At 42.0% G+C, this 26,582-nt stretch overlaps 1 protein-coding gene across 1 annotated transcript; it reads left to right on the top strand.

The window, feature by feature from the left end:
* The first annotated feature begins 17,105 nt into the window (after positions 1–17,105).
* On the top strand, positions 17,106–22,761 carry LOC137385243 (probable G-protein coupled receptor 139). The gene is made up of 6 exons (XM_068060227.1): positions 17,106–17,175; positions 17,578–18,455; positions 20,124–20,426; positions 21,007–21,084; positions 21,614–21,855; positions 22,647–22,761. Exons 1-6 carry the CDS (start codon positions 17,106–17,108, stop codon positions 22,759–22,761), a joined length of 1,686 nt encoding a protein of 561 aa, XP_067916328.1.
* The last annotated feature ends 3,821 nt before the right edge of the window (positions 22,762–26,582 follow it).

Below are 26,582 nucleotides of genomic sequence, written 5' to 3'. Positions count from 1 at the left end.
TCCCAAAATGGCACAAGGGAAGCTCATTCCAAAGACACAGCTCCGTCTTTCCCCAGTACTTCTGCCAGTGTCCCATGAATCGATACCCATTTCTCCAGCACCAAGTTTTGAGCCACGCATTCAACTCTCTCATCTTATTTATCCAATTCCAATTTTTAGGTGCCTTTGATAGTAATCTAGAGATGATAACCTTTGTGGTTCTGCTTTTTAATTTAGCCCCTTGCTGCTCATAATCTATAAGCAGAACCACTATCTTAGTCTATCTACGTCGTTGGTACCCTGGTGGACCACAACAACTGGACCCTCTCCCTTCGGCTACAAGTTCCTCTTCAACCCTGAGCAAATGTTCCGAACTCCAGCAACACAGCCATCTGGAGTCACACACTTGAGTGCAGAGAACAGTGTCGATCCCACTGACTGTACTGTCCCCTACGACCACTGCATTCCTATGTACTCCTTGCACTCGAGTGGCCTCCTGCACCACGGTGCTAATGTCAGTTTGTTCATCCACCCTACTGTCCCCACTCTCTTCCATACAAGGTGCAAGAACCTCTAACTTGTTGAACAATTGCAAGTGCTGAGGCTCCTCCACATGTAATTTCTCAATCCCCTTACATGCCCCACTCGCAGTCACACCCTCCTGTTCCTGACCACTGACCAAATCACCAAACCCTAGCCTAAGTGGTGTGACTGCCTTCTTGAACAAAGTGTCCAAGTAACTTTTCCCCTTCCTGATGCATCACAGTGTTGTCACTTGGCCTCCAGCTCGTCAAATCTGAGGTGAAGTTCCTCGAGCAGCAGACACTAACTGCAGCTGTGGTTGCAGTGGATCACACTCGTGTCCAGCAGCTCCCACATACTAGAGCTGCAACATATCCCTAGCCCTGCCATTCCGATTGTGTTTTACTTAATTAATTAATTAATTTATTATATTCTTAATTATTTTAATTAATACCTCTACTCACCATCCACTTACGTGACTAACTTACATCCTTCTAATACTGAAAAACGTTACGCCTTATAGATAAACAAAAAATTCTACCACTCATTACTTTCCTTTGACTGGGGTTTGTTTAATTAATTATAAAGAAGCGAATTAAGCCATATTTAATTTTTATTTTTACCTTTTTTCTCATCTCCACCTGTTTACATTGTTATGATCCTGCAGTTTTATTTTGTCTTTTCTGGGAAGTATTCGGCGTGCCTTTAAGGCTGCAAAAGGATCATTCCTGCTTTAAGAACAAACAAGCTTCAGGAATTGCTAAGAAGATGCATTTTAGTTGCCGTTGGATACAACCATACGGAAAGGGAACCAACCAGATTCAAAGAAAGCATCCTGGTTACCCAGAAACAGCCATTTGGAGAACAAGGACAAAGAAACAATGATTGCTGATTGCCTTTTGAAAAATTAGCTTAAAAAACTGGCTTTTGTCAGACACAGTTAACAGACACACAGACATCTGTTCTGCCAGCATGTACTGAAGGAAAGAGAGTTCTCCCCCGGTTTATTTAAACCCTATTTATTATACTCTCTGAATTCTGATAAGTCAAGCCACGTTAATTTCTGAAAAGAAAATAATCAATTGCTTTAATTACTGAACTGTAATTGCTGAAATCACCGCTGGGAGAAGAAGAGCATCACTTCAACTGGAACTAGACTATTGACTGTCCAACTGCTGAAGAGCCTGTTTTGTCCATTGGACAGCTTCAAGTAACTGCAGTGAGACAGGGACACCAACAGATGGAGATGGTGAGAGGAGCAGTAACTGCAGTGAGGCAGGGACACCAGCAGATGGAGATGGTGAGAGGGGGACAGTAACTGCAGTGAGACAGGGACACCAGCAGATGGAGATGGTGAGATGGATTTAACTGCAGTGAGGCAGGGGTACCAGCAAATGGAGACGGTGAGAGGAGCAGTAACTGCAGTGAGACAGGGACACCAGCAGATGGAGATGGTGAGAGGGGCAGTAACGGCAGTGAGACAGGGACACCAGCAGATGGAGATGGTGAGAGGGGCAGTAACTGCAGTGAGACAGGGTCTCCAGCAGATGGAGATGGTCAGAGGGGCAGTAACTGCAGTGAGAGAGGGACACCAGCAGATGGAGGTACTGAGCCATTGTTGATGGGGAGATTCTCTGTTCCTGAGTGTTTGAACGTTTGCTGCAAGTTAGAGGAATGTATGTTTGTGTCAATCTGAAACTTTATGCAACATTTAGATGCTTAATGAAAGAATTTAATTGCATCTTGTGTTAAATGGCAATTTTCCAACTGCGTAAATGCTTGTAACGTTATCCTGATTTCTGTTTGAAAAATTATTTTGAGTAAGCGCGAATGCAAAAATAAAACAAGAACATTAAATAAAGTCCAAACATTCATTTACAATTGAAAATTCTCGAATAAGTTACGTTGAATTCTTCATCACTAAAGTTATGACATCTCTCACTTTCCTTTTTGTGCCGTTATCTTCTCTAACATTAGTGAGAGGAATTGAAGTATTGATGCAATTGTCTTTTGAAAATAGATATTAAATCTGCTTTCACCAACCTGTCAGACAGTGCATTCCAGACCAGAACAACTTGTGGTGGACCATTTCCCCTGATTATCTCCTCCCATCGCTGTCCCATTTTTATTCACCTTCATTCTGTGCTCTCTGGCTCCTGACCCCTCTCTGCTACTGGAAACAAACTGTTCTCATTTATCCAAACTGAATGAAAGAATTTGAGTGTTATTTGCTTCTCCAGCGCAGCTGCAGATTAACTGGGAGCTCCTGAATTTGGACAGTGATGAACAAGTGACAAAAATCCCTCTGAATCCCCCAGGAAAGCAGAGGATAGAAACAGTCAAGATGGAAAGTGAAACAAGTGACACTTTATTGCAGCAGCAAAAACTAATTGCCAGATTCTCGAGGTAGTTATTGCTGAACTTTATGTGAACTGGAGGTGAAAACTGAAAGACCTTTCATAACATTTGTGCGAAATGGCTGTTTTTCAACTTTGTAAACCCTTGTGATTTTACAATGGTAAATGTTGAGAAAATTATTTTGAATGCTTACCGGCTAATGCAAAAATGCAACAACATCACTTACAGATACAAGTGTAAATATGGGTCAGAATTGTTCTGTGAAATGTAACCAGTTGTAAACGTTTTCTTGGCTGCATCATTTACCTGGCTGTAATTTCAGGGATTGTCGCCCTGAGTAACTGAGAAACCTAGGAAAAATTGGCTGTTCTCAAACTGCAGCAAACAGGCCTCACCTGCAAAACCTCTTTGCCAGAATTTCAAGTTATTGCTGCCCTTTCTGTAAAATGGAGGTGAATAGTGAAAGGCATTTAATACAATTTGTATCAAATGGCCATTTTCCAAACAGACGCTCCAGGTTTTACATTGCAGCAGTTTTTCTACATTCAGTTGTTAATGAGGTCTTGGGGGTGGTGGGGGGGGGGGGGGGGGGGTGGGGGGTGGTGGGTACTGTGCAGGAGGAGAGGGAGAGAGTAATAGGGTCCTGAAATGAACCATTTGCAACATTCATAGGAATATCCCTACCCCATTCCCACACCATTCCCATTGGAGGGCCTGAAATATCTCTTCTTTGAAGGTTTTTGTGTGTTTGTGTGCATATGTGTGTGAATGCCATTGCATCCTTCTGGTCTCTGTATAATGAGCTATGTCAGCACAGATCCTGGAATTGGAACCTGGACCCTTTCCCATCTCAGAGTAACCACTAACCGAGCTCCCTTATTTTATTATATCTCATTCCTTTCCATTGACACATAGTGTTCTCACCAGACAACTGTGAGCTTCTCCAAACTGAAGGACATACTTGCAGCAGCGCAAGTACATTGGCATTTGAGTAAAGAGCATCAGCAAGCCTGTTACTTCAGACGATGATTTTTTTTTAACATGAATAAGACTAGGAATTAAAATCAATCGCCTCATTCAAACTGCTGGTTAGGCCTTAACTGCATAATTGAGTTCAATCCTGGGCACCACACTTTAGGAATGATGTCAAGGCCTAGGAGAGAGTGCAGAGGAGGTTTACCAGTCTCGAAGGAAGACTGTGTGTGCATGTGAGAGAGAAAGGGGGAGAGGTTTCAAGGAATGGCCAACAATGTTAGAGTGATTAAAGTTAACTAGGAGTGATTAAAATGCAACTTTAGTGGGTAGTGTAATAAATAGGCAAAAGAAACAGATTTCCACTTTGATGCATCTTTGTTGTACGATATGCTGAAAGAGACAGGACTCTATACTTCAGAGAAAGATAGATTTCAGGGTGAGCTGATGCACGTTTACAAGATGAAGAAGGAAACATATTGTGCTACAGTTGGGTTTGTTCCAATGAAATATGTTAGTGTGGACCCTGGAAACAAGGGGCACTTTATTGCAGCAGTAAAAACTCTTTGTCAGAATGTGGAGGTCTTTATCAGTGAACTTTCTATAAACTGGAGGTGAAAAGTGGAAGATCTTTAACACCATTTGTGTTAAATGGCCATTTCCCAGCTTTGTAAACCTTTGTAACATTTACTGGTAATTGTTAAGAAGGTGTTTTTTGATTGATTACAGGCTAATGCATAAAAACAGCAGCAAATACAGTACAAAGAAATCATTGACAAATATAACTGTAAATATGGGTGAGAATTATTGTGTGAAATGTCACTGGTTGTAAAAGTTCTCTTGGCTGCATCATTAACCTGTCTCCAGTTTCAGTCTTTGTCACACAGTGGAATTGAAAATCCGAATTAAAACTGCCTGTTTATACTGCAGTCAAACCGGCCTCTCCAGCAAAAACTCTTAGTCAGAATTTCAAGGTAACTGCAGTGAGACATTCTCAGTCATTTTCTGAACTTTCTGTTAACTGGAGGTGAATAGTGAAAGACATTTAATACAATTAGTGTTAAATGGTCATTATCCAAAGTGGCCCCTCCAGTCTTTAAATTACAGCAGCTTTTCTGCTCTGTTAATGAGGTTTTTTTTGGGGGGGGGGTGGTGGGGGAAAGTGACAGACAGACAGGTTTCTGTCTGGAATGGTCCATTTGGGATATGGCTGGAATATCGCTCTCTCCCCCATTCCCTGTTTACACAGAAACTCAGCTTGGACTGTCCCATACCTGGGAGGGAGTGTCCAGATGGAGGAAGCTGAGAGTTGGTTGGATGAGCTGTATTTTGGATGGACTGGCTGTTTTCAGTGACAGGTTCTGGGATATATTAGGACAACATCAGTCTCCATTCTTTCTTTCCATGCGGCTGGTTTGTGAAGGTGAGTTTCTGTGTCTCAGTGCCCAGGTGAATTGCAAGCTGATTGCAGTGTGTGTGTGTGTGTATGACAGAGAAAGAGAGAGAGAAACAGTGAGAGAGAGAAAAAGAGAGAATCTCTCTCTCTCTCTTTCTGTGTTTCTCTGGCTCTCTCGTGTTTCTCTCTCCCTCTCTCGCCGTGTGTTTCTCCCTCTCTCTGTTTCTGTGTGTGTGTGTGCGTGTATTTCTCTCTCTCTGTTTCTGTGTGTGTGTGTCTTATTTCTCTCTCTCTCTGTTTCTGTGTGTGTGTGTGTCTTATTTCTCTCTCTCTCTCTGTTTCTGTGTGTGTGTGTGTGTTTCTCTCTCTCTCTCTGTTTCCTCATCTCTCTCTCTCCCTCACTTTGTGTTTCTCTCTCTCTGTTTCTCTCTGAGTGATTGTGTCTTCCTGTCTCAATGGCTTTCTCTGTTCTTCTGTCTCTCAATCTCTCTCTCTCTCTCTGCGATTCTGTGTGCCTTTCTCTCACTGGCTTTCTGTCTGCCTCTTTGCTCCCTGCAATTTCTTTCTGTCTATGTTCTTTCCCTCCACTTTTTTCCCTTCTCTTTTTGTCGGTCTCTTTCTGTCCTTTCACGATTTCTGACTTTTTTTCTCTTTTCTCTACTTTCTCTGGCTCTCTCTGGATTTCTCTCACTTTGTGGCATTTTCTCTCTTTCTGGATTGTCACCTAGCAAAAATTACCCCCCTCCCGCAAGATATTCCCACCCCCCCTGCAAAATTCCCCCCACAAATTATTTCCCCCAGAAATGATTCCCTCCCCTGGAAATTATTTCCCCCCCCCCCGGAAAATATCCCCCTATGAGCAAATCACCCCCCCAAAATCTAATAACCTCACTCTGAACAGACCCCATTTAATTATCCCCTCCCCCCCGTTCAAAGACACCCCATCAAAATACACCCCCCCCCCACCGGGAACGGGCTTACATCTAAATACCCCCCCAGGAACAGACTCCCATCTAAATACCATCCCCGGGAACAGACCCCAATCGAATACCCTTCCTGTCAACAGGCCCCCATGTAATTAGCCCTCCACCCTCCCAGTAAACAGTCTCACATCTAAACCCCCTGGAACAGACTGGAGAATCCTCCCCGCTCCCATTTTAAACCTGGAGAATCCTGCCCCACCCCTCCAATTTATAACATATCTAATTCCCTCTGTGAATATCACCCTCTAATTCTCCCCCTGCCCCCACTGTAAACACTCCCCCCTTTCTAAATACCCTCCCTGTGCTGTAAAAGCCTCCCCACCACTAATTTCCACCCTGTATCATCTCCTCCGTGAACAGACTCCCCTCTGTGTAACTCCCGTCCCGTCTTGTGTTTGTTCAAAAACATTCTCTTTTTATTTGCATACGAACCTCAGCAAACAATTAACAATGTGCAGTGGGGCTGTCGGGCAAGAGTGGAATTTGTTTCCTCACCACTCGGTACAGCGTGGGTCTAGTTTCATAGCGCCTGGGTTGTTTGGCTTCCTTTTACTTTAATTGTCTCATTTAATTGTTCAACCATTGGACGCATTTTAGTGGCCAATAGAACCCACAGGAAACTCCGGGGTAACAGGAATGAGAATCTCAGTGATTCAGAAATGGACAACCGCAGGAAATCCATTATTTTATTGTTCACTGTATCGGGCTGTTTTATACTGTTGTGGTTGACAGTTGCCGGGAGTTTAGTGGCGACCAGACTGACCGACACCAATTATTACCGTGGTGACCGCACAGCCCCTGCATATATCGCCTATGAAACCGGAACTTTCCATAAGTTTGTGAGTTGTATTCAAAACCCATGCATTTATGTAGCGATGCAGAGAAACTTCAGAGAAGAGCTGAAGAATGGTTTGAAATCTCTCTGGCCAGTACATTTGAGATTAATTAGAAAATGCGGATAAAATTACAGAAAGCTTTTTCACATCTGAAGCTCAGCTTCAACTCATTTCCTACTGTAAAGGTCCTTCTTTTCGGAAATGTGAAAATTAGATGAGCTCTTTTGCAAACTGTTCTTCCATTTTGTAGCACACGTTTGATGTCAGAAGTACATTCTTTCTTCACCCTTCATTCATTGAGCAAACATAACTTATTCCTGCAAAATCAGCACATTTCAAGTTCACGTTTCAAAGATAACAATGATGGGTTTCACTTGCTGCAGAAACAGAGGTCCTACGATGGTTGATTTTGGTAACATTCCGGGAAGCTTGGTGTGAATATTGCCAGTGTGGGTCTGACTGTCAGATGTCATTCCTCATTGACAAATATAACCGGGATCTTGTAACATGATAAGTTTTCGAATGGAGGAAACTGTCAGAACTCGACACTGATCAATGTGACAAATCTGCTCTTTTGCCCCAGGTACTGAATTGAATTCTTCACTGTGACACGGAGTTCAATCACCACGAGAGACAACATGTGAAATTGGAAAAGGGATACTCCTGTCAGGATATATACATCGGTGTAGAAGAACAGAATGAGAATACTAATGCTTAACGGTATTACAGAAATTAGCAAACATTATCCTGACAGTTTGTAATGGGATAGTCTGTGGCACCTGTCCTTACTTCAATAAATCAAAAAAGAAAACCCTGACAATTCAGTTAACTGCACTTTAATGAAGTTCAAATAGTAGAATTCTGTCGTATTATTTTTACCGAACCCAGACAGTGCAACAGGTGCATGGAATATCCTGTACTGTGAATCCAAGTATTATCCTCAGTTGTGGAGATCCTGTTGTAAGAAAGCTGAATTTTGATAACCTGAAAGATAACAGCTGAAACATCAGACACATCCTACATTCCCTCCTTTAACTCATGAGTAAGGAATTGTCTGGGATTGGTAGGAGGCGGTTGGGTTGGGTGGTTACGTTCCAGTGTAGGTGGAGGGATGAATGATGTTTGACTAAGTTCACGATCTCTGTTGCATTTTAACCAATTGGGATAAAAAAAATGCAATTTATTAACCATCGATTAAGTTATCCCCAAGCTTCTGAGTGAGAAAATTTCTCGCAAATGAGCAGGAAGAATCCAAACACTACGTCATGCACTAAACAAATTAAGCGGTCACAAATCAGAGCTGCAAGTTAAAGTTTAGCACACAGGGGCTTAATAAGCATTAACACATATAAAACGATTTTTCTTGCAATTGAGAACCAAAACACTAATGGGTAGAGTTACTTCACAAATTTCAGTAGCGAAGGTTGTTCGGACCATTAACTTATCATTATAAATCAGCATCAAAGGATGCTAAGCTTTCAGCAGAACAGTAACCAGACACGACTGTTATAAATTGGCGAGACGTTATATATTGATTCACGAGATATGGGCGTGGCTGGAAACCCCAGCTTTTGTTGTCCAGTTTAATTGTCGGTGAAGAACAGGTAGTGAGCCCCGTTTTGAACAGCTGCTGACCATTTGCGAAGGTCTGTTCACTGTGCTGTTAGGAAGGGAGCTCTTGTATTTTATCCCAGCAACAGTAAATTATTTTGGAAGGAAACTTGGAATTGGTGCAGCATTAATGGCTAAAGGAATCAATAACAGCTGTGAGGACGGATGATATGCTAAATGTCCAATGAGGCCATATGGGTTGAGCTCAGAAATACTGAAGTGGCAGCCACACTATTAGGAGTGTACTATAGACCCCCAAATAGAGAGAGGGAGATAGAAGAACAAATATGTAGGCACAGGTTTGAGTGCAAAGACAAGAGGGCAATAATAGTTGGGGATTTCAACTACTCTAATGTCGACTAGAATGCAAACAGTGTGAAGGGCACAGAGGGCATAAAATTCTTGAAGTGCATTCAAGAGAAATCTTTTAACTGGCACGTAACAAGACCAACGAGAGGGGGCACAATTCTAGATTTAGTCTTCAATAATGAAGCTGGACAAATGGATGAAATAGCAATGGGTTATGGTTTTGGAGCTGGTGACCTTTTACAAAGCTGAGAGGTGATCTGGCGAAAGTGGACTGGATACAGCTACTTGAAGGAAAGTCAGTGGCAAATCAGTGGGAGGCATTCAAAAGCGAGATTCTATAGGCATGTCCCAAACAAGATAAAGATTGGTACGGTCAACTCTATAGCCCTATATAGGATATAGCCCTATATAGAATATAGGATAAGATTAAGCAGCAAAAGAAAGCTTATGGAGGTCGCAAAAAAACTTAATATCGTAGAAAAGCTACAGGGGTGATGAAAGTGCAGGGGTGAAGTAAAAGAAGAAATTAGGAAAGCAAAGGAAGGACATGAACAATTATTGGCAGGTAAAATCAAGGAAAACCTAAAGAGGTTCTTTCAGTGCATTATGTGCAAGAGGATAACTCAGGAAAGGATAGGGCCTATCAGAGATGTACAAGGGAACTTATGCGTGGACACAGATGATGTGGGCAGTGTTCTTAATGAGTTTTTTTGTCTTTGTCTTTACAAAGGAGTTGGATGACACAAACATTGTAGTTAACCAGGAGGAGTGTGAAATATTAGATATGATAAGCATAATGAGAGAGGAAGTACGAGAGGGTCTAACATCCTTGAAAGTGGATAAACCACCAGGGCCGAATGGATTCTATCCGAGGTTGTCAAAGGAAGCCAGCGAGGAAATAACAGATACTCTGAGGATCATCTTCAAATCCTCACTGGATACAGATGAGAAACTACAGGATTGGAGGTCTGCAAGAGTTGTACCATTGGTTAAAAAGGGTGTGAGGGATAGGCCAAATAATTATAGGTCGGTCAGCCTGACCTAGATGGTGGATAAATGATTAGATTCAATTTTGAGACACAGGATAAACTGCCAGTGAGAAAGGCACAGATTTATCAGGTATAGTCAGCATGAATTTGTTAAGGAAAGGTCATGTCTTACTAACTCGACTGAATTTTTTGAGGAAGTAACAGGAAAGATTGATGAGAGTAGTGCAGTGGATGTGGTCTACATGGATTTTAATCAGGCATTTGACAAGCTCCCACATGACAGACTGGTCAGAAAAATGAAAGCCCATGGGATACAGTGGAATGTGGCAAGCTGGATCCAAAATTAGCTCAGTGACAGGAAACAAAGTGTAGTGGCCGATGGATATGTTTGTGAATCCAAAGAGGTTTCCAGTAGCGTTCAGTGTTGAGTCCCTTGCTGTTTGTGGTATATATTAATGATTTGGACTTCAAGGTCGGAGGCATTATTGGAAAATTCTCAGATGTCATAAAAATTGGTCATTGAGGCGATAGTGAAGTTGATAGCTGTAGACTCCAGAATGATATCAATGGCTTGTTTGAGTGAGTGGAAAAGTGGCAAATGGAATTCAATCTGGTAAATTGTGAGTTAATTCATTTAGGGAGAGCAAACAAAGCAAGGGAACACACAAACACGGCAGGAAATTGAGAGGGGTAAAAGAAGTGAGAGACCTTGGAGTGCATGTCCACAGGTCCCTGAAGGTGGCAGGACAGGTAGATAGATTGGTGAAGGAGGCATATGGGATGTTCTCCTTTATTGGCCGAGGTATAGAATACAAACACAGGGATGTAATGCTGGAACTGTATAAAACTCTGATTATGCGATAGCTGCAGTTTTGCATACAGTTCTGGTCATCACATTACAGGAAGGACATAATTCCTGTGGAGACACCACAGAGGGGATTTACAAGAATGTTGCCAGCGTTTGAAAGTTGCAGCTATGAGGAAATTTTGGATCAGCTTGGGTTGTTTTCTTGAACAGAGGAGGCTGGGTGGCGACTTAATTCAGGTGTACCAAATTATCAGGGGCCCAGATAGAGCAGACAGGAAGGATCCGTTTCACCCAGCGTAGAGGTCAACTACCAGGGGGGCATAGATTTAAGGTGATTTGTAGAAGGATTGGAGGGGACATCAGGAAAATCTTTTTCACCGAGAGGGTGCCTGGAATGCACTGCCCGACCGGTGGTGGAATCAGAAACCCTCAATTCATTTTAAAGTTAGCTGGACATGGACCTGAAGTGCTGTAACCTGCAAGGTTATCGACCGGGTGCTGGAAGGTAGAATTAAGTAGAGATCCTAGTGTCTTTTTCTTTTTCTGTTGGCACAGACACGATGGGCTGAATGGTCTCCTTCTGTGCTGCAACTTTCCGATGGTGTTATGGTTCTGCAGTAACACTCAGAAAGAACATTTAAAACAGCTAGAAGCTATGTATATAAAAAGGAAGCTAATTCATTGGCAAATCTGGCAAAAAGTGAATTCGCAAAAGCAGGCATGACCTAACTCGGGCATACAGTGGCGCAAGTGTTGCCAAAAATGGAAAAAGCACAAGGCTTAGTGGAGATTCCTATCCCTAATACTAAGAGTGAAATCATGAGGTTTTTGGGGATATGTGTTTTCTGCAGAAAGTTTGCACCAAATTTCAGTGCTGTAGCCACTCGACTAATTGATTTGCTGCAGGAAAAGAAAACCAAGGTAGCGTGGTCAGGGGAATGCCAGGCATCTTTTGAAAAGCTAAAGGCAGTTTTGACTAATGAACCAGTGTTGGCTGCTTCAAATTTTACAAAGCCCTTCAAAGTATTGATTGATGCTAATGACCTGTGGGTCGGTGCAGTCCGATTACAAGATGACGAATCAGGCACAGAACAGCCAGCAGGGTAATTTTTCAAAAGAATTGAAGCACCACCAAACAAGTATTCCACTGTGATAAAAGAATGTTAGGCTTATGGCTAGCTGTTAAACATCTTGAACTTTATGTCCACCATGATTACAAAAAACATTGATATACACTGACCATAATCCATTAACCTTCGTCAAGGGGTTTGAAACCCATAATGTAAGAGTGTTCCAGTGGAGTTTGTTGTCACAGCCTTGCCGCTTGAAGATTGTAAACATTTCGGGAAAAGAACAATATTATCATAGATGGATTGTCAAGAATTTAACGGAGCTTGATTCGTGGGTACTCTGAGATGGGAAATCGTCCAGGTTCCAATTCCAGGATCTGTGCTGACATAGCTCATTGTACAGAGACCAGAAGGATGCAATGGCATTCACACACATATGCACACAAAAACCTTCAACGAAGTGATATTTTGGGCGCTCCAATGGGAATGGTGTGGGAATGGGGTAGGGATATTCCAGCGAATGTTGAAAATTGATCATTTCAGGACCCTATCTCTCTCTCCCTCTCCTCCTGCACACTCTCCCCACACCCACCATACCTAAGCCCTCATTAACAACTGAATGTAGAAAAACTGCTGCAATGTAAAACCTGGAGTGGCCTGTTTGGAAAATGGCCATTTTAGACAAATTCTTTGAAATGCCTTTCACTATTCACCTCCATTTTACAGAAAGTGCAGCAATAACTTGAAATTCTGGCAAAGAGTTTTTGCTGACGAGGCTTTTTTGCTGCAGTTTGAGGAACAGCCAATTTTTCCTAGGTTTCTCAGTTCCTCTAGATGGCAATTCCTGAAATTACAGCCAGGTAAATGATGCAGCCAAGAAAACATTTACAACTGGTGACATTTCACAGAACAATTCTGACCCATATTTACACCTGTATCTGTAAACGATTCGTTTCTTGGTGTTGTTGCATTTATGCATTAGCCAGTAAGCATTCAAAATAATTTTCTCCACATTTACCACTGTAAAATCACAAGGATTTACAAAGTTGAGAAACAGACGTTTTGCACAAATTTTATAAAAGGTCTTTCACTTTTCACCTCCAGTTTACCTAAAGTTCAGCAATAGCTACCTCGAAAATGTGGCAATGAGTTTTTGCTGCTGCATTAAAGAGTCACTTGTTTCACTTTCCATCTTGACTGTTTCTACCCACTGCTTCCCTGGGGGATTCAGAGGGATTTTTGTCACTTGTTCATCACTGTCCAAATTCAGGAGCTACTAGTTAATCTGCAGCTGCCCTGGAGAAGCAAACAGCATTCAAATTGTTTCACTCAGTTTGGATAAATGAGGACAGTTTGTTTCCAGTAGCAGAGACGGGTCAGGAACCAGAGAGCACAGAATGAAGGTGAATAAAAATGGGAGAGCGATGCGAGGAGATAATCAGGGGAAATAATCAACCACACGTTATTCTGGTTTGGAATGCACTGTCTGACAGGTTGGTGAAAGCAGATTTAATCTCCATTTTCAAAAGACAATTGCATCAATACTTCAATTCCTCTCACTAATGGTAGAGAAGATAACAACACAAAAAGGACAGTCAGAGATGTCATAACTTCAGTGATGAAGAATTCAACGCAACTTATTCAGGGAATTTGCAATTGTAAATGAATGTTCGGACTTTATTTGATCTTGTTTTATTTCTGCATTAGCGCCTACTCACTCAAAATAATTTTTCAAACAGAAACCAGGTTAACGTCACAAGCGTTTACATAGTTGGAAAATTACCATTTAACACAAGATGCATTTAAATTCTTTCATTAAGCATCTAAATGTTATGGAGCGGAGAAGACTGAGGGGTGACCTGATCGAGGTGTACAAGATTATGAGGGGCATGGACAGGGTGGATAGGGAGCAGCTGGTCCCCTTAGTTGAAGGGTCAGTTACGAGGGAACACATGTTTAAGGTGAGGGGCAGGAGGTTTAAGGGGGATTTGAGGAATAACTTTTTTACCCAGAGGGTGGCGACGGTCTGGAATGCACTGCCTGGGAGGGTGGCAGAAGCAGGTTGCCTCACATCGTTAAAAAGTACCTGGATGCGCACTTGGCACATCATAACATTCAAGGCCATGGGCCAAGTGCTGGCAAATGGGATGAGGTAGACCTCGTTCTGTGCCTCGTGGATGCACCACAGTGACTCCAGCAACCGCAAGAGTTCTGAAACCCGGAGTTCAAGCTTCTGCAGCCAGTGACACTTCCTGCAGATGTGTTTGTCAAGCACACTATTAACGGAGGAGCACAGTCACTGATAATGCATGTGCAGGGAACCACTAGTTACTAAGGAGCTTGCTCACAACCAGTGCATGTGTAGGAACAGCACTCGTACCAGAAGAGCACGATCACACCTGGTGCATATGTATGGGCATTGCTAGCACCAGAAGAGCACGGTCAGATCTAGTGTAGTTGATGTTGCAGCACGAGTAACAGAAGAGCATGAACATTTCTGGTGTAACTGTGAGTTACTGGTGGTACCGGTTGGACTCGATCATCTCTTGTATATGTGCAGTTTACCACTCGTACCAGAGGACGATTGTCATCGTTAGTGTAATTGTAGGGTACCACTGGTACTGAAGCAGCATATATGTCTCCACTGTATTCCAGAGGAAAACTGTATTATCTCGCCCAAGGATAGGGCACCACCAGTACCAGAGGAACATTTTTACCTCTCGTTTAAATGTTGGATTACCACTGGCACTGGATGAAAAATGGTACCTCGAAGGTAAGTTTAGGTTAGCACTGACATCGGGGTTGGAAATCTATCTCGAGTGTGAGTTAGGACAACACTTGTACTGGAGGAGTATGGTCTACCCCAGCTTATACACACTACTGAGTCAGCGGCGCTTGAGATGGCTTGGCCATGTGAGCCGCATGGAAGATGGCAGGATCCCCAAAGACACATTGTACAGCGAGCTCGCCACTGGTATCAGACCCACCGGCCGTCCATGTCTCCGTTATAAAGACGTCTGCAAACGCGACATGAAATCGTGTGACATTGATCACAAGTCGTGGGAGTCAGTTGCCAGCATTCGCCAGAGCTGGCGGGCAGCCATAAAGACAGGGCTAAATTGTGGCGAGTCGAAGAGACTTAGTAGTTGGCGGGAAAAAAGACAGAGGCGCAAGGGGAGAGCCAACTGTGCAACAGCCCCAACAAACAAATTTCTCTGCAGCACCTGTGGAAGAGCCTGTCACTCCAGAATTGGCCTTTATAGCCACTCCAGGCGCTGCTTCACAAACCACTGACCACCTCCAGGCGCGTATCCATTGTCTCTCGAGATAAGGAGGCCCAAAAGAATTCATGTGCGGGTCTACCACTCATACTGGAAGAACACTTTTTAGTGTAAGTGTAGAGTGTCACGAGGACAGGAGAGGCAAGATCACCTCCAGTGCAATTGTGGTTGCTGCACTTGTACTGGCGTAGCAAATACATCTTTCATTTGTGAGGAGGACACAAAAAGACTACAAGAGAAAGAGACAGGTTAAGTGAGTGGGCAAAGTGGTGGTAGATGGAGTACAATGTAGGGAAGTGTAAGGTTATTCACTTTGGTAGTAAGAAAAAAAAGGTAATTTTTTAAAAGTTGAGAAACTTCTAAATATTGATGTTCAGACGGGGTTGGGTATGCTCGTACAAGGAACGCCGACAAAATAGCATGCAGGAAGAGCAAGCAATTAAGAGGCAAGTGGGATGTTGGTCTTTACTGCAAGGAGATCGGGGTACTGTAATAAGGATGTCTTGCTACAATTGTACAGGGCTCTGGTGAGACCACTCCTAGCGTACTTTGAGCAGTTTCAGTCTCCATATCTAAGAGGAAATATAATTGCTTTGGAAGCAGTTCACCAGATTGGTTTCTGGGATGAATGAGTTGTCCTATGATGAGAGGCTGAGTAAATTGGGCCTATACTTTCTGGAGTTTAGAAGAATGAGAGGTGATCTCATTGAAACAAATAAGAATCTGAAGGGGTTTATTAGACTAAATGCTGTGAATTGTAATCGTGGGGAATCCAGAATATGTGGGTCCACAGTCTCAGGATAAAGGTTTAGGGCTAGGGTTAAGATTAGGACTGTGCTGAAGGGACATTTCTTCACTCAAAACGTTGGAATTGTGTACTCCAGAGGAATGTGGATGCGCCATCCTTGAAAAAATATATTTAATGCTGAGATAGACACATTCATAGCCTTTCATGGAATAGAACTATAGGGAGTGGACATAAAAGTGGAGTTGAGGAAAAGGATCAGCAGTGATCGCATTGAGTAGCAGAGCAGATTTGAGAGACATATGGCCTACTCCTGATCATATCTCTTATGTTCTTTAGTTCTTGTGTAAGTGCAGGGAACCATTGGTAATGGAGGAGCACTGTTACCTCCATTGCAATTATAGATAATCACATACCTTACATAAGTGTAGGGTTACCACCATTCACCACCTCTACAGTAAATAAAGGGAATTACGAGTATCAGACAATGGTTTTTATCTCCATTGTAAATGTAGGGAACCACTAGTATTGGAGCAGGATGGTCACATTGCCTGTCAGTGCAGGTGCGACCAGTATAGAGGAAGATGGACACGTTTACTGTAATCATAGATGCTATTAGTATGAAAGGAACTTGGTCACCTCTAGAGTAAGTGATGTCACACCACTATTACAGAGACATCCTGCTCACCTCAAGCATAATCGAAGGGTACCACTAGTTCTGGAGGTCTATGGCCACCTCTAGTGTGAATGTGGTGTAACTCTAACAAGGATAAGCATGTAGACCTCTGTTTACATGTAGTGGTCCCACTAGTCTCAGAAAACTATACTCCCCTGTATTGCTTCAGGACCATTTTTATCACAAATATTGCAGGAGTTCTTCTGCTGCCTGATCTGCAGGTGTTGAATCAATAGGTTAGAGTGAAGGTCAGCGTCAGAACAGTTCGTGCAAAGCGAGTTACTTTGGCTGGTCCTGTGGGAATGGGATCCACAGTCGTTCAATTTGTAAATAATGTTTTAATTCTGTGTTTTTAAAATTGCCTTAGTGTTAACCCTTTCCCTAATTCTGAAATGTCAGAAAACAACTTACCGAGTTTATTTATGAAACTACTGCCACCAATGTTAATTATGATTAAAGCTGATTGACTCCTTGGAGGTTTAAGGCGTGTATAAATATAGGTTTCCTTGCACAAGCTCAGAAGTGCACCAGTCTTTCTACTTCTACAGATTCCATCCATTCTCACATAAAATGGGGAAACCAGCTATTCTGCTGATGAAAGACATTTACTACCCAATTCTCGCACCCCTGGGTGTCCTTGGTGAGCCATTATAAACTATTTGTTCGTAATCTGTGTTAACTATCACTTTGTTTATACTGTATGTTGAATAAGATAACATGTTTCCCCGATGTCAGCATTACACAACCGGTGGTTACTGGAGCAAATTCGTGAACAGGGTACCCACACTTTCTCCGTTTCCTTTAATCTGACAGCCTTACTGATGTTATAATGTTCCTACAAGGTCCCACAGAAAGAATCAAGTGTCACCCGTGCAGAGGGAGCGCGACAGCAGCTCATTTAAATATAGGTTTCCCAGGAACTTACTCCACTGCTAATCTTATATAATCATACTGTATGGAGTAAAATGCTGTCAAGAGATATCACCATATATATTTCAAACAGCCACTAAAACGTTATTTATCTCGTTTCTCTTTCTTACAGTGAATTTGATGGCGATTGTGATTCTCTCCCGACAAAACTGCGGCCTTTCGAAATGTATTTCTGTTTATATGGTGTCCATGGCAACAGCAGATCTCCTGGTCATGATCATCAATGTAATGGTGTATCGTATTTTCAGTTATCACTTTCCATTTTCTTTCCTGTCTTACACTCCAGTGTGTAGGATTGTTATATACATGACAACTATCACCTTTGATTTGTCTGTTTGGTTCACAGTCTCCTTCACATTTGACCGTTTTGTAGCTGTCTGCTTCCAGAAGTTTAAAGCAAGATATTGCACAGCAAGAACTGCACGGGTGGTTATAACAGTGTTCTGTTTATTGAATTTGTTCAAGAACATTCCCTTTTTATTTGCATTCGAACCTCAGCAAATAATTAACAAGGTGCAGCGGGGCTGTCGGCCAAGCGTGGATTTTTTTTCCTCACCACTTGGTCTAGCGTGGGTCTGGTTTCACACCGCCTGGATCGTTTGGCTTCCTTTTACTTTAATTGTCTCATTTAATTGTTCAACCATTGGACGTATTTTAGTGGCCAATAGAACCCGCAGGAAACTCCGGGGTAACAGGAGTGAGAATCGCAGTGATTCAGAAATGGACAACCGAAGGAAATCCATTATTTTATTGTTCACTGTATCGGGCTGTTTTATACTGTCGTGGTTGACAGTTGCCGTGACTTTTGTGGCGACCAGACTGCCAAACACCAATAATTACCGTGGTGACCTCACAGCCCCTGGATATATCGCCAATGAAACCGGAACTTGCCTTAAATTTTTGAGTTGTATTCAAAACCCATGTATTTATGCAGCGACCCAGAGAAAATTCAGAGAAGAGCTGAAGAATGTGCTGAAATCTCCCTGGCCAGTAATTTTGAGATTAGTTAGAAAATGCGGATAAAATTACAGAATGCTTGTTCACATCTGAAGCTCAATTTCAACTCATTTCCTACCGTACAAGGTCCTTCCTTTCGGAAATGTGAAAGTATGATGAGCTATTTGCGTACTGTTGTTCCATTTTGTAGCACACGTTTGATGTCAGAATTACATTCTTTCTTCACCCTTCATTCATTGAGTAAACATAACTTATTCCTGTAAAATCTGCACATTTCACGTTCACGTTTCGAAGATAACAATGATGGGCTTCACTTGGTGCAGAAACAGAGGTCCTAGGATGGTTGATATTGGTAACATTCTGGGAAGCTTGGTGTGAATATTGCCAGTGTGGGTCTCACTGTCAGGCACCATTCCTCATTGACAAATATAACCAGGATCTTGTAACATGATAAGTTTTTGAATGGAGGAAACTGTCAGAGCTCGACACTGATCAATGTGACGTTTCAGCTGTTTTGCACCAGATACTGAATTGAATTCTTCACTGTGACACGGAGTTCAATCACCACGAGAGACAACATGTAAAATTAGAAAAGGGATACTCCTGTCAGGATATATACATCGGTGTAGAAGAACAGAATGAGAATACTGATGCTTAACGGTATTACAGAAATTAGCAAAAATTATCCTGACAGTTTGTAATGGGATAGTCTGTGGCACCTGTCCTTACTTCAATATATCAAAAAAGAAAACCCTGACAACTCAGTTAGCTGCACTTTAATGAAGTTCAAATAGTCGAATTCTGTAGTATTATTTTTACCGAACCCAGACAGTGCAACAGGTGCATGGAATATCCTGTACTGTGAATCCAAGTATTATCCTCAGTTGTGGAGATCCTGTTGTAAGAAAGCTGAGTTTTGGTATCCTGAAAGATAACAGCTGAAAAATCAGACACATCCTACATTCCCTCCTTTAACTCCTGAGTAAGGAATTGTTTGGGATTGGTGGCAGGCGGTTGGGTTGTGTGGTTACCTCCCAGTGTCGGTGGAGGGATGAATAATGTTTGACTAAGTTCACAATCTCTGTTGCATTTTACCCAATTCGGATCAAAAGAATGCAATTTATTAACCATCGATTAAGTTATCCCCAAGCTTCTGAGTGAGAGAATTTCTCGCAAATGAGAAGGAAGAATCCAAAGACTACGTCATGCACTAAACAAATTAAGCAGTCACAAATCAGAGCTGTAAGTTAAAGTTCAGCACACAGGAGCTGAATAAGCATTAACACATAAAAAAAGATTTTTCTGGCAATGGTGTGTGAAAACACTAATGGGTAGAATTACTTGATAAACTTCAGTTGCGAAGGTTGTCCAGGCAATTAACTTATCATTATAAATCAGCATCAAAGGATGTTGAGCTTTCAGCAAAACAGTAACCAGACCCTACTGTTATAAATTGGTGACACGTTATTTATTCATTCATGAGATATGGGCGTGGCTGAAAACCTAAGCTTTTCTTGTCCATTTTCATTGTCGGTGAAGAGCAGGTCGTGAGCCCCGTTTTGAACAGCTGCTGACCATTTGCGAAGGTCTGTTCTCAGTGCTGTTAGGAAGGGAGCTCTTGTATTTTATCCCAGCAACAGTGAATGAAAGGCATGTGGTTTGGAAGGAAACTTGGAAATGGTGTCGCATTAATGATTAAAGGAATCAGTAACAGCTGTGAGGAGGGATGATAATGTAAATGAAACGTCCAATGAGGCCATATGGGTTGAGCTCAGAAATACTGAAGTGGCAACCACACTATTAGGAGTGTACTATAGACCCCCAAATAGAGAGAGGAAGATAGAAGAACAAATATGTAGGCACATGTTTGAGTGCAAAAACAAGAGGGCAATAATAGTTGAGGATTTCAACTACCCTAATGTCGACTGGAATACAAACAGTGTGAAGGGCACAGAGGGCACACAATTCTTGAACTGCATTCAAGAGAAATCTTTCAACTGGCACGTAACATGACCAACGAGAGGGGGCACAATTCCAGATTTAGTCTTCAGTAATGAAGCTGGACAAATGGATGAAATAGCAATGGGTTATCATTTTGGAGCTGGTGACCTTTTACAAAGCTGAGAGGTGATCTGGCGAAAGTGGACTGGATACAGCTACTTGAAGGAAAATCAGTGGGAGGCATTCAAAAGCGAGATTCTATAGGCATGGCCCAAACAAGATAAAGGGTGGTACGGCCAACTCTATAGCCTTCTGGGTATCTAGAAGCATATATGATAAGATTAAGCAGAAAAGAAAGCTTATGGAGGTCACAAAAAAACTTAATATTGTAGAAAGGCTACAGGAGTGTAGAAAGTGCAGAATGAAGTAAAAGAGGAAATTAGGAAAGCAAAGGAAGGACATGAACAATTATAGGCAGGTAAAATCAAGGAAAACCTAAAAATGTTTCGTCAGTGCATTAAGTGCAAGTGGATAACTCAGGAATGCATAGGGCCGATCAGAGATGTACAAGGGAACGTATGCGTGGACACAGATGATGTGGGCAGTTTTCTGAATGCGTTCTTTTGTCTTTGTCTTCGCAAAGGAGTTGGATGACATAAACATTGTAATAAAACAGGAGGAGTGTGAAATATTAGATATGATAAGCATAATGAGGGAGGAAGTACGAGAGGGTCTAACATCCTTGAAAGTGCATAAATCACCAGGGCCGAATGGTTTGTATCCGAGGTTGTGAAAGGAAGCCAGCGAGGAAATAACGGATGCTCTGAGGATCATCTTCAAATCCTCACCGGATACAGGTGAGACACTGGAAGATTGGAGGTCTGCAAGAGTTGTACCATTGTTTAAAAAAGGCTGTGAGGGATAGGCCAAATAATTATAGGCCGGTCAGCCTGACCTCGGTGGTGTATAAATTATTAGAATCCATTTTGAGACATAGGATAAACTGCCAGTGAGAAAGGCACAGATTAATCAGGGATAGTCAGCATGAATTTGTTAAGGGAAGGTCATGTCTTCCTAACTCGATTGAATTTTTTGAGGAGGTAACAGGAAAGATTGATGAGAGTAGTGCAGTGGATGTGGTCGACATGGATTTTAATCAGGCATTTGACAAGCTCCCACATGACAGACTGGTCAGAAAAATGAAAGCCCATGGGATACAGTGGAATGTGGCAAGCTGGATCCAAAATTAGCTCAGGGACAGGAAACAAAGTGTAGTGGCCGATGGATATGTTTGCGAATGGAAAGCGGTTTCCAGTAGCGTTCAACGGGGCTCAGTGTTGAGTCCCTTGCTGTTTGTGGTATATATTGATGATTTGGACTTAAATGTTGGAGGCATTATTGGAAAATTCTCAGATGTCACACAAATTGGTCACGTAGTCGATAGTGAAGTTGATAGCTGTAGACTCCAGAATGATATCAATGGTTTGTTTGAGTGAGCAGAAAAGTAGCAAATGGAATTCAATATGGAAAAGTGTGAGGTAATTCATTTAGGGAGAGCAAACAAAGTAAGGGAATACACAAACACGGGAGGAAATTGAGAGGGGTAAAAGAAGTGAGAGACCTTTGAGTGCATGTCCACAGGTACCTGAAGGTGGCAGGACAGGTAGATAGAGTGGTGAAGGAGGCATATGGGATGTTCTCCTTTATTGGCCGAGGTATAGAATGCAAACACAGGGATGTAATGCTGGAACTGTATAAAAGTCTGGTTATGCGATAGCTGCAGTTTTGCATACAGTTCTGGTCACCACATTACAGATGGGACAGAATTCCTCTGGAGACACTGCAGAGGAGATTTACAAGAATGTTACCAGCGTTTGAAAGTTGCAGCTATGAGGAAATTTTGGATCAGCTAGGGTTGTTTTCTTGAACAGACGAGGCTGAGGGGCGACTAAATTCAGTTGTACCAAATTATAACGGGTCCAGATAGTGCAGACAGGAGGGATCCGTTTCACCTCGTGTAGAGGTCAACTACCAGGGGGGCATAGATTTAAGGCGATTTGTAGAAGGATTGGATGGGACATCAGGAAAAACCTTTTCACTGAGAGGGTAGTGGGTGCCTGGAATTCACTGCCCGACCAGTGGTGGAGTCAGAAATCTTCAATTCATTTTAAAGTTAGCTGGACATGGACCTGAAGTGCTGTAACCTGCAAGGCTTTGGACCGGATGCTGGAAGGTAGGATTCATTAGAGAGGCTAGTGTCTTTTTCTTTTTCTGTTGGCACAGGTATGATGGGCTGAATGGTATCCTTCTGTGCTGTAACTTTCCTATGGTTCTCTGGTTCTGCAGTAACACTCAGAAAGAACACTTAAAACAGCTAGATCGTATGTATATAAAATAAGCTGATTCATTGGCAAATTTGGCAAAAAGTGAATTCGCAAAAGCAAGCATGACCTATCTCGGTCATACAGTGGCGCAAGTGTTGCCAAAAATGGAAAAAGCACAAGGCTTAGTGGAGATTCCTATCCCTAATACTAAGAGTGAAATCATGAGGTTTTTGGGGATAAGTGGTTTCTGCAGAAAGTTTGCACCAAATTTAAGTGCTGTAGCCACTCTACTAACTGATTTGCTACAGAAAAAGAAAACCAAGGTAGCGTGGTCAGGGGAATGCCAGGCATCTTTTGAAAAGCTAAAGGCAGTTTTAACTACTGAACCAGTGTTGGCTGTTTCAAATTTTACAAAGCACTTCAAGGTAGTGATTGATACTCATGACCTGGGGGTCGGTGCAGTCCTGTTACAAGATGACGAATCAGGCATAGAACAGCCAGCAGGTAATTTTTCAAAAGATTTGAAGCACCACCCATAAAGTATTCCACTGTGGAAAAAGAATGGCTTATGGCTTAGGGCTAGCTGTTAAACATGTTGAACTGTATGCCCACCATGATTACAAAAAACATTGATGTACACTGACCATCATCCATTGGGCTGCATTTGCTGACCATACTACCGCTAGTTGGCGCTGCTGTGTCACATGCACATGAGCAGGAGCCCGTCTGCACATGTGCGCACCGCAGCGCAGCCTGATGGAGCAAATCGATTAGTGGAGCAGGCACAGTACTGAAATTTGGGGCAAATTTTCTGTAGAAGACACACATCCCCCAAAACCTTATGATTTGATGTTTAGTCTTAGGGATAGGGAATTCCACTGAGGCTTGTACTTTTGCTGTAATTGGCAACACTTGTCCTTCTCACACTATATATCCGAGGTAGGTCACTCTGGCTTTTGTGAATTCGCTTCTTGCCAGATTTAAAAATAAATAAGTGTTTTGTAATTTTTTAAACAGAGTTTCTCGCTGTTTTAAGTGTTTCTTCCAAGTGTTACTGTATATTAGCATAATGTTGACCTGTACGTGATTTGGCCTTCCAGATCTCCATATTTCCTGCTAGAGGAATGTAATTTGCTAACCTTCATAATTCATGATAGTTGGTACCACTACCTGTTGAACAAATGTCCAGTTTTCATCCACAAGTCTATGAGACAATCTCCATTCCTCCATAGAACCCCGTCTTCAACAAAATAGCCTTCTGGAACTCCTTTTAGTTCAGTGCTTTTCTATGTAACTCTGGATCAGCTTACCGTGCTGCAAATATAGAAGATTTGTAAAACATCTCATTTGGATTATCTAAATCCCCAAGCAACGTTTCAATACTCAGCTATCTGTTTGTGCTGCTAATTTTACCTCCAACAGTGGAACCTGTTTATCCATTGCTTGGGTTACTACACACGCAGGAAACATTCCTGGAACATGTTCTTGTAATTGTTCCAATTTTTTAACTTCAATTGTTTTCACTGTGACTACAGGAGAAACTGATACTCTTGCTCCAGCCAAATCATTCCCTAGTAGTAGGTCAGTTCTGTATAGAGGCAAACTATAGTCATCTCTGACAGTTATCATCCCAGATATTAGGTCCACACTCGAGGTGCACGCAATACAAAGGTACGGGAAATACTCTCCACCAATAACATTTACTTAGAAATGATATACCTTTCCGCAGTAAAAGGGTTTGTGTTGCTCCTGCATCCCTAAGTATAATGATGGGTTTGCCTGCCTCACTTGAGGGATATGGAGTTACGTTTCCTTTTGGCAAAAAATCATTATAACTTTCAGGCATCTTATTCCTAACCCCTGCAGTCACTTTGTGTCTGGTTTTACAGCTGCCGTTAAAGCTACAGCCTGCTCTGCTCTGCTGACAGTCAGCCCCACTTTCACTACATTAGTCCCATTTGTTTACCTCGCAACTTCCAGCATTCTGAACGAAGATGTCCCACCTTGTGACAATAATACTTCATCTATCGGACCTCACTTATACCCTCAACACGTTCATTTCTGGCCTAAGAAGGGGATCCTGAGGCGTTACCAGCTGTGGCTTTTTGTCCCCAGCTACTTGCCTTCCTCTCACTCTCCCACTTTCTGTACTTCACGGGTTTGTGCGGGTGATGGGCCAAGGGTTTTGGCTTATTGACAAGCTCAAAATCATCAGCTATTTCCGATGCTTGCCTAGATTTTAAAACTTTCAGGTTCTCTACAGGAGTTCTCACTACTGGAGGGATTAAATTTTTAAACTCTTCCAAGAAAATCAATTCTCTAAGTTTTTCATACGTGACTTCCATCTTTAATACCCATAGCCAATGATCAAAATTCATTTGCTTCACCCTTGCAAACTCTACTTAAGTCTGTCCAGCCAGTCTCTGTATATTCTGAAACTCCTGTCAGTCAGCTTCGGAGACTAACTCATATACAGCGAGAATAGCCTTTTGTGCCATGGCATAATCTGGAGAAGCTTCTCCAGGAAGCATGGCATAAACTTCCTGAGCTCTGCCCATCAACCTGCTTTGCAAAGCAGTGCCCAGCTTTCCTTTAGCCATTTCTTTTGTTTGGCTTTTTTTTCAAAAGAAGTGAAAATGTCTCTATGTCTCTTTCCTAAAACCTCAGGAGAGCTGGTATAAATTTTAACAGTTTTTCTCTGGGTCATGAGCTGGATTCAGCTTCTTCCTGGCCACAATTTTCCCTGGAGTCAAGACCATCCCTTTTAACCTAAATTCCCTCTGTTTCTCCCTTTTCTCCTTTTTTCAATTCAAGTTTTTTTCATTGTTAATTGTTTCTCAGCCTCAAGATTTCTTAGTTCTTTTTCCTACTCGAGTTTTTTTTTTCATATCTAACTAAACCTTAACCAATTCAACTGCATCACCCTCTTACTTAGTGTCTTCTCCTTCTCCTTTCTCTCGTTCTTCTACTTCCAATTTTAATTGTTGGGTTATTATGTCAAGTATCTCTGCTTTTGCAGAACCTGAGTTCAATTCTCACCCCTATTGTGCTGCCAATTCTTTTAGTTTAATCTTAGTTAAGGTTTTCAAATCATTGAGGGGCACATTCTCCTTTTCTAGAAAATTTGCTGCAACTGCTAACGCCATTCCAATGGTACACCCTTTACCCCAATATACAAGAAAACTGGTTCATTTTTTTCTCTCTTTCAAATTATTACTCCCCTTATAATTCACATAATTAGCCATGGAATTTAATCTCATAAGAGCCCCCAATTAATATGTTACAACCAAGGCAGGAATAATGCACTGTTAATCCAGTCTTACCACTCCACAGGTCATAGCATATAAAATAAAGTTTCCCACCTACAGAAAACCACGAAAGTAAACACTCTATTTGTTCCACAGAATAAAGCACACCATACTAGGTTTCTTTAAACAACAGCAAAAATTATTTCCAAAAATTCATTAATAAACTAAAACTTAAACAATAATGGGATAAATCTATGGATATGAAAAGATTTTGTAACTTCTTATTCTTCCTAACCCTCATGCACACATACACACATTCAAAAACCAGTCAACTGGGGGGAAAGGATGTTTTGAGTTGCAACGGTATCTTAGGAATAATAAATAATCGGTTGTCACAGTCTGCTGGATATTTCTGAACACTTGAGATGCCCTGGAGTCGAATAGTCGGATGCCACTCGAAGTCTCTCCTGGCGAGATTAATGAACAGTCTGTAATAGTTGGGCATTCAAGGCATTTTGTCCACAGCAATTGTCACACAGATCTTTCAGAAAAAAACATGTAACAACATGTTTACATGGAGCTTGAAGTAGCAGTCTAACAGTAAAAGCTTTCTTGAGATTTCAGGATCTCCCAAAAACATAGAAGTA

This window comes from Heterodontus francisci, chromosome 28 (assembly GCF_036365525.1).
Source record: "Heterodontus francisci isolate sHetFra1 chromosome 28, sHetFra1.hap1, whole genome shotgun sequence".
Lineage (NCBI taxonomy): Eukaryota > Metazoa > Chordata > Chondrichthyes > Heterodontiformes > Heterodontidae > Heterodontus > Heterodontus francisci.
Note: the sequence above shows the minus strand (reverse complement) of the source record. Positions and strands in the feature narration are given on the sequence as shown.

Bases quoted from the DNA above. Each gene is read 5' to 3' on its own strand.
- LOC137385243 (XM_068060227.1), top strand. From the start codon at position 17,106: ATGGGGAAACCAGCTATTCTGCTGATGAAAGACATTTACTACCCAATT. The intron at 17,176-17,577 runs GTGAGCCATTAT...TCTTTCTTACAG, and splicing joins CGCACCCCTGGGTGTCCTTG to TGAATTTGATGGCGATTGTG. The intron at 21,856-22,646 runs GTGAGCAGAAAA...CTGTTGGCACAG, and splicing joins GATATCAATGGTTTGTTTGA to GTATGATGGGCTGAATGGTA.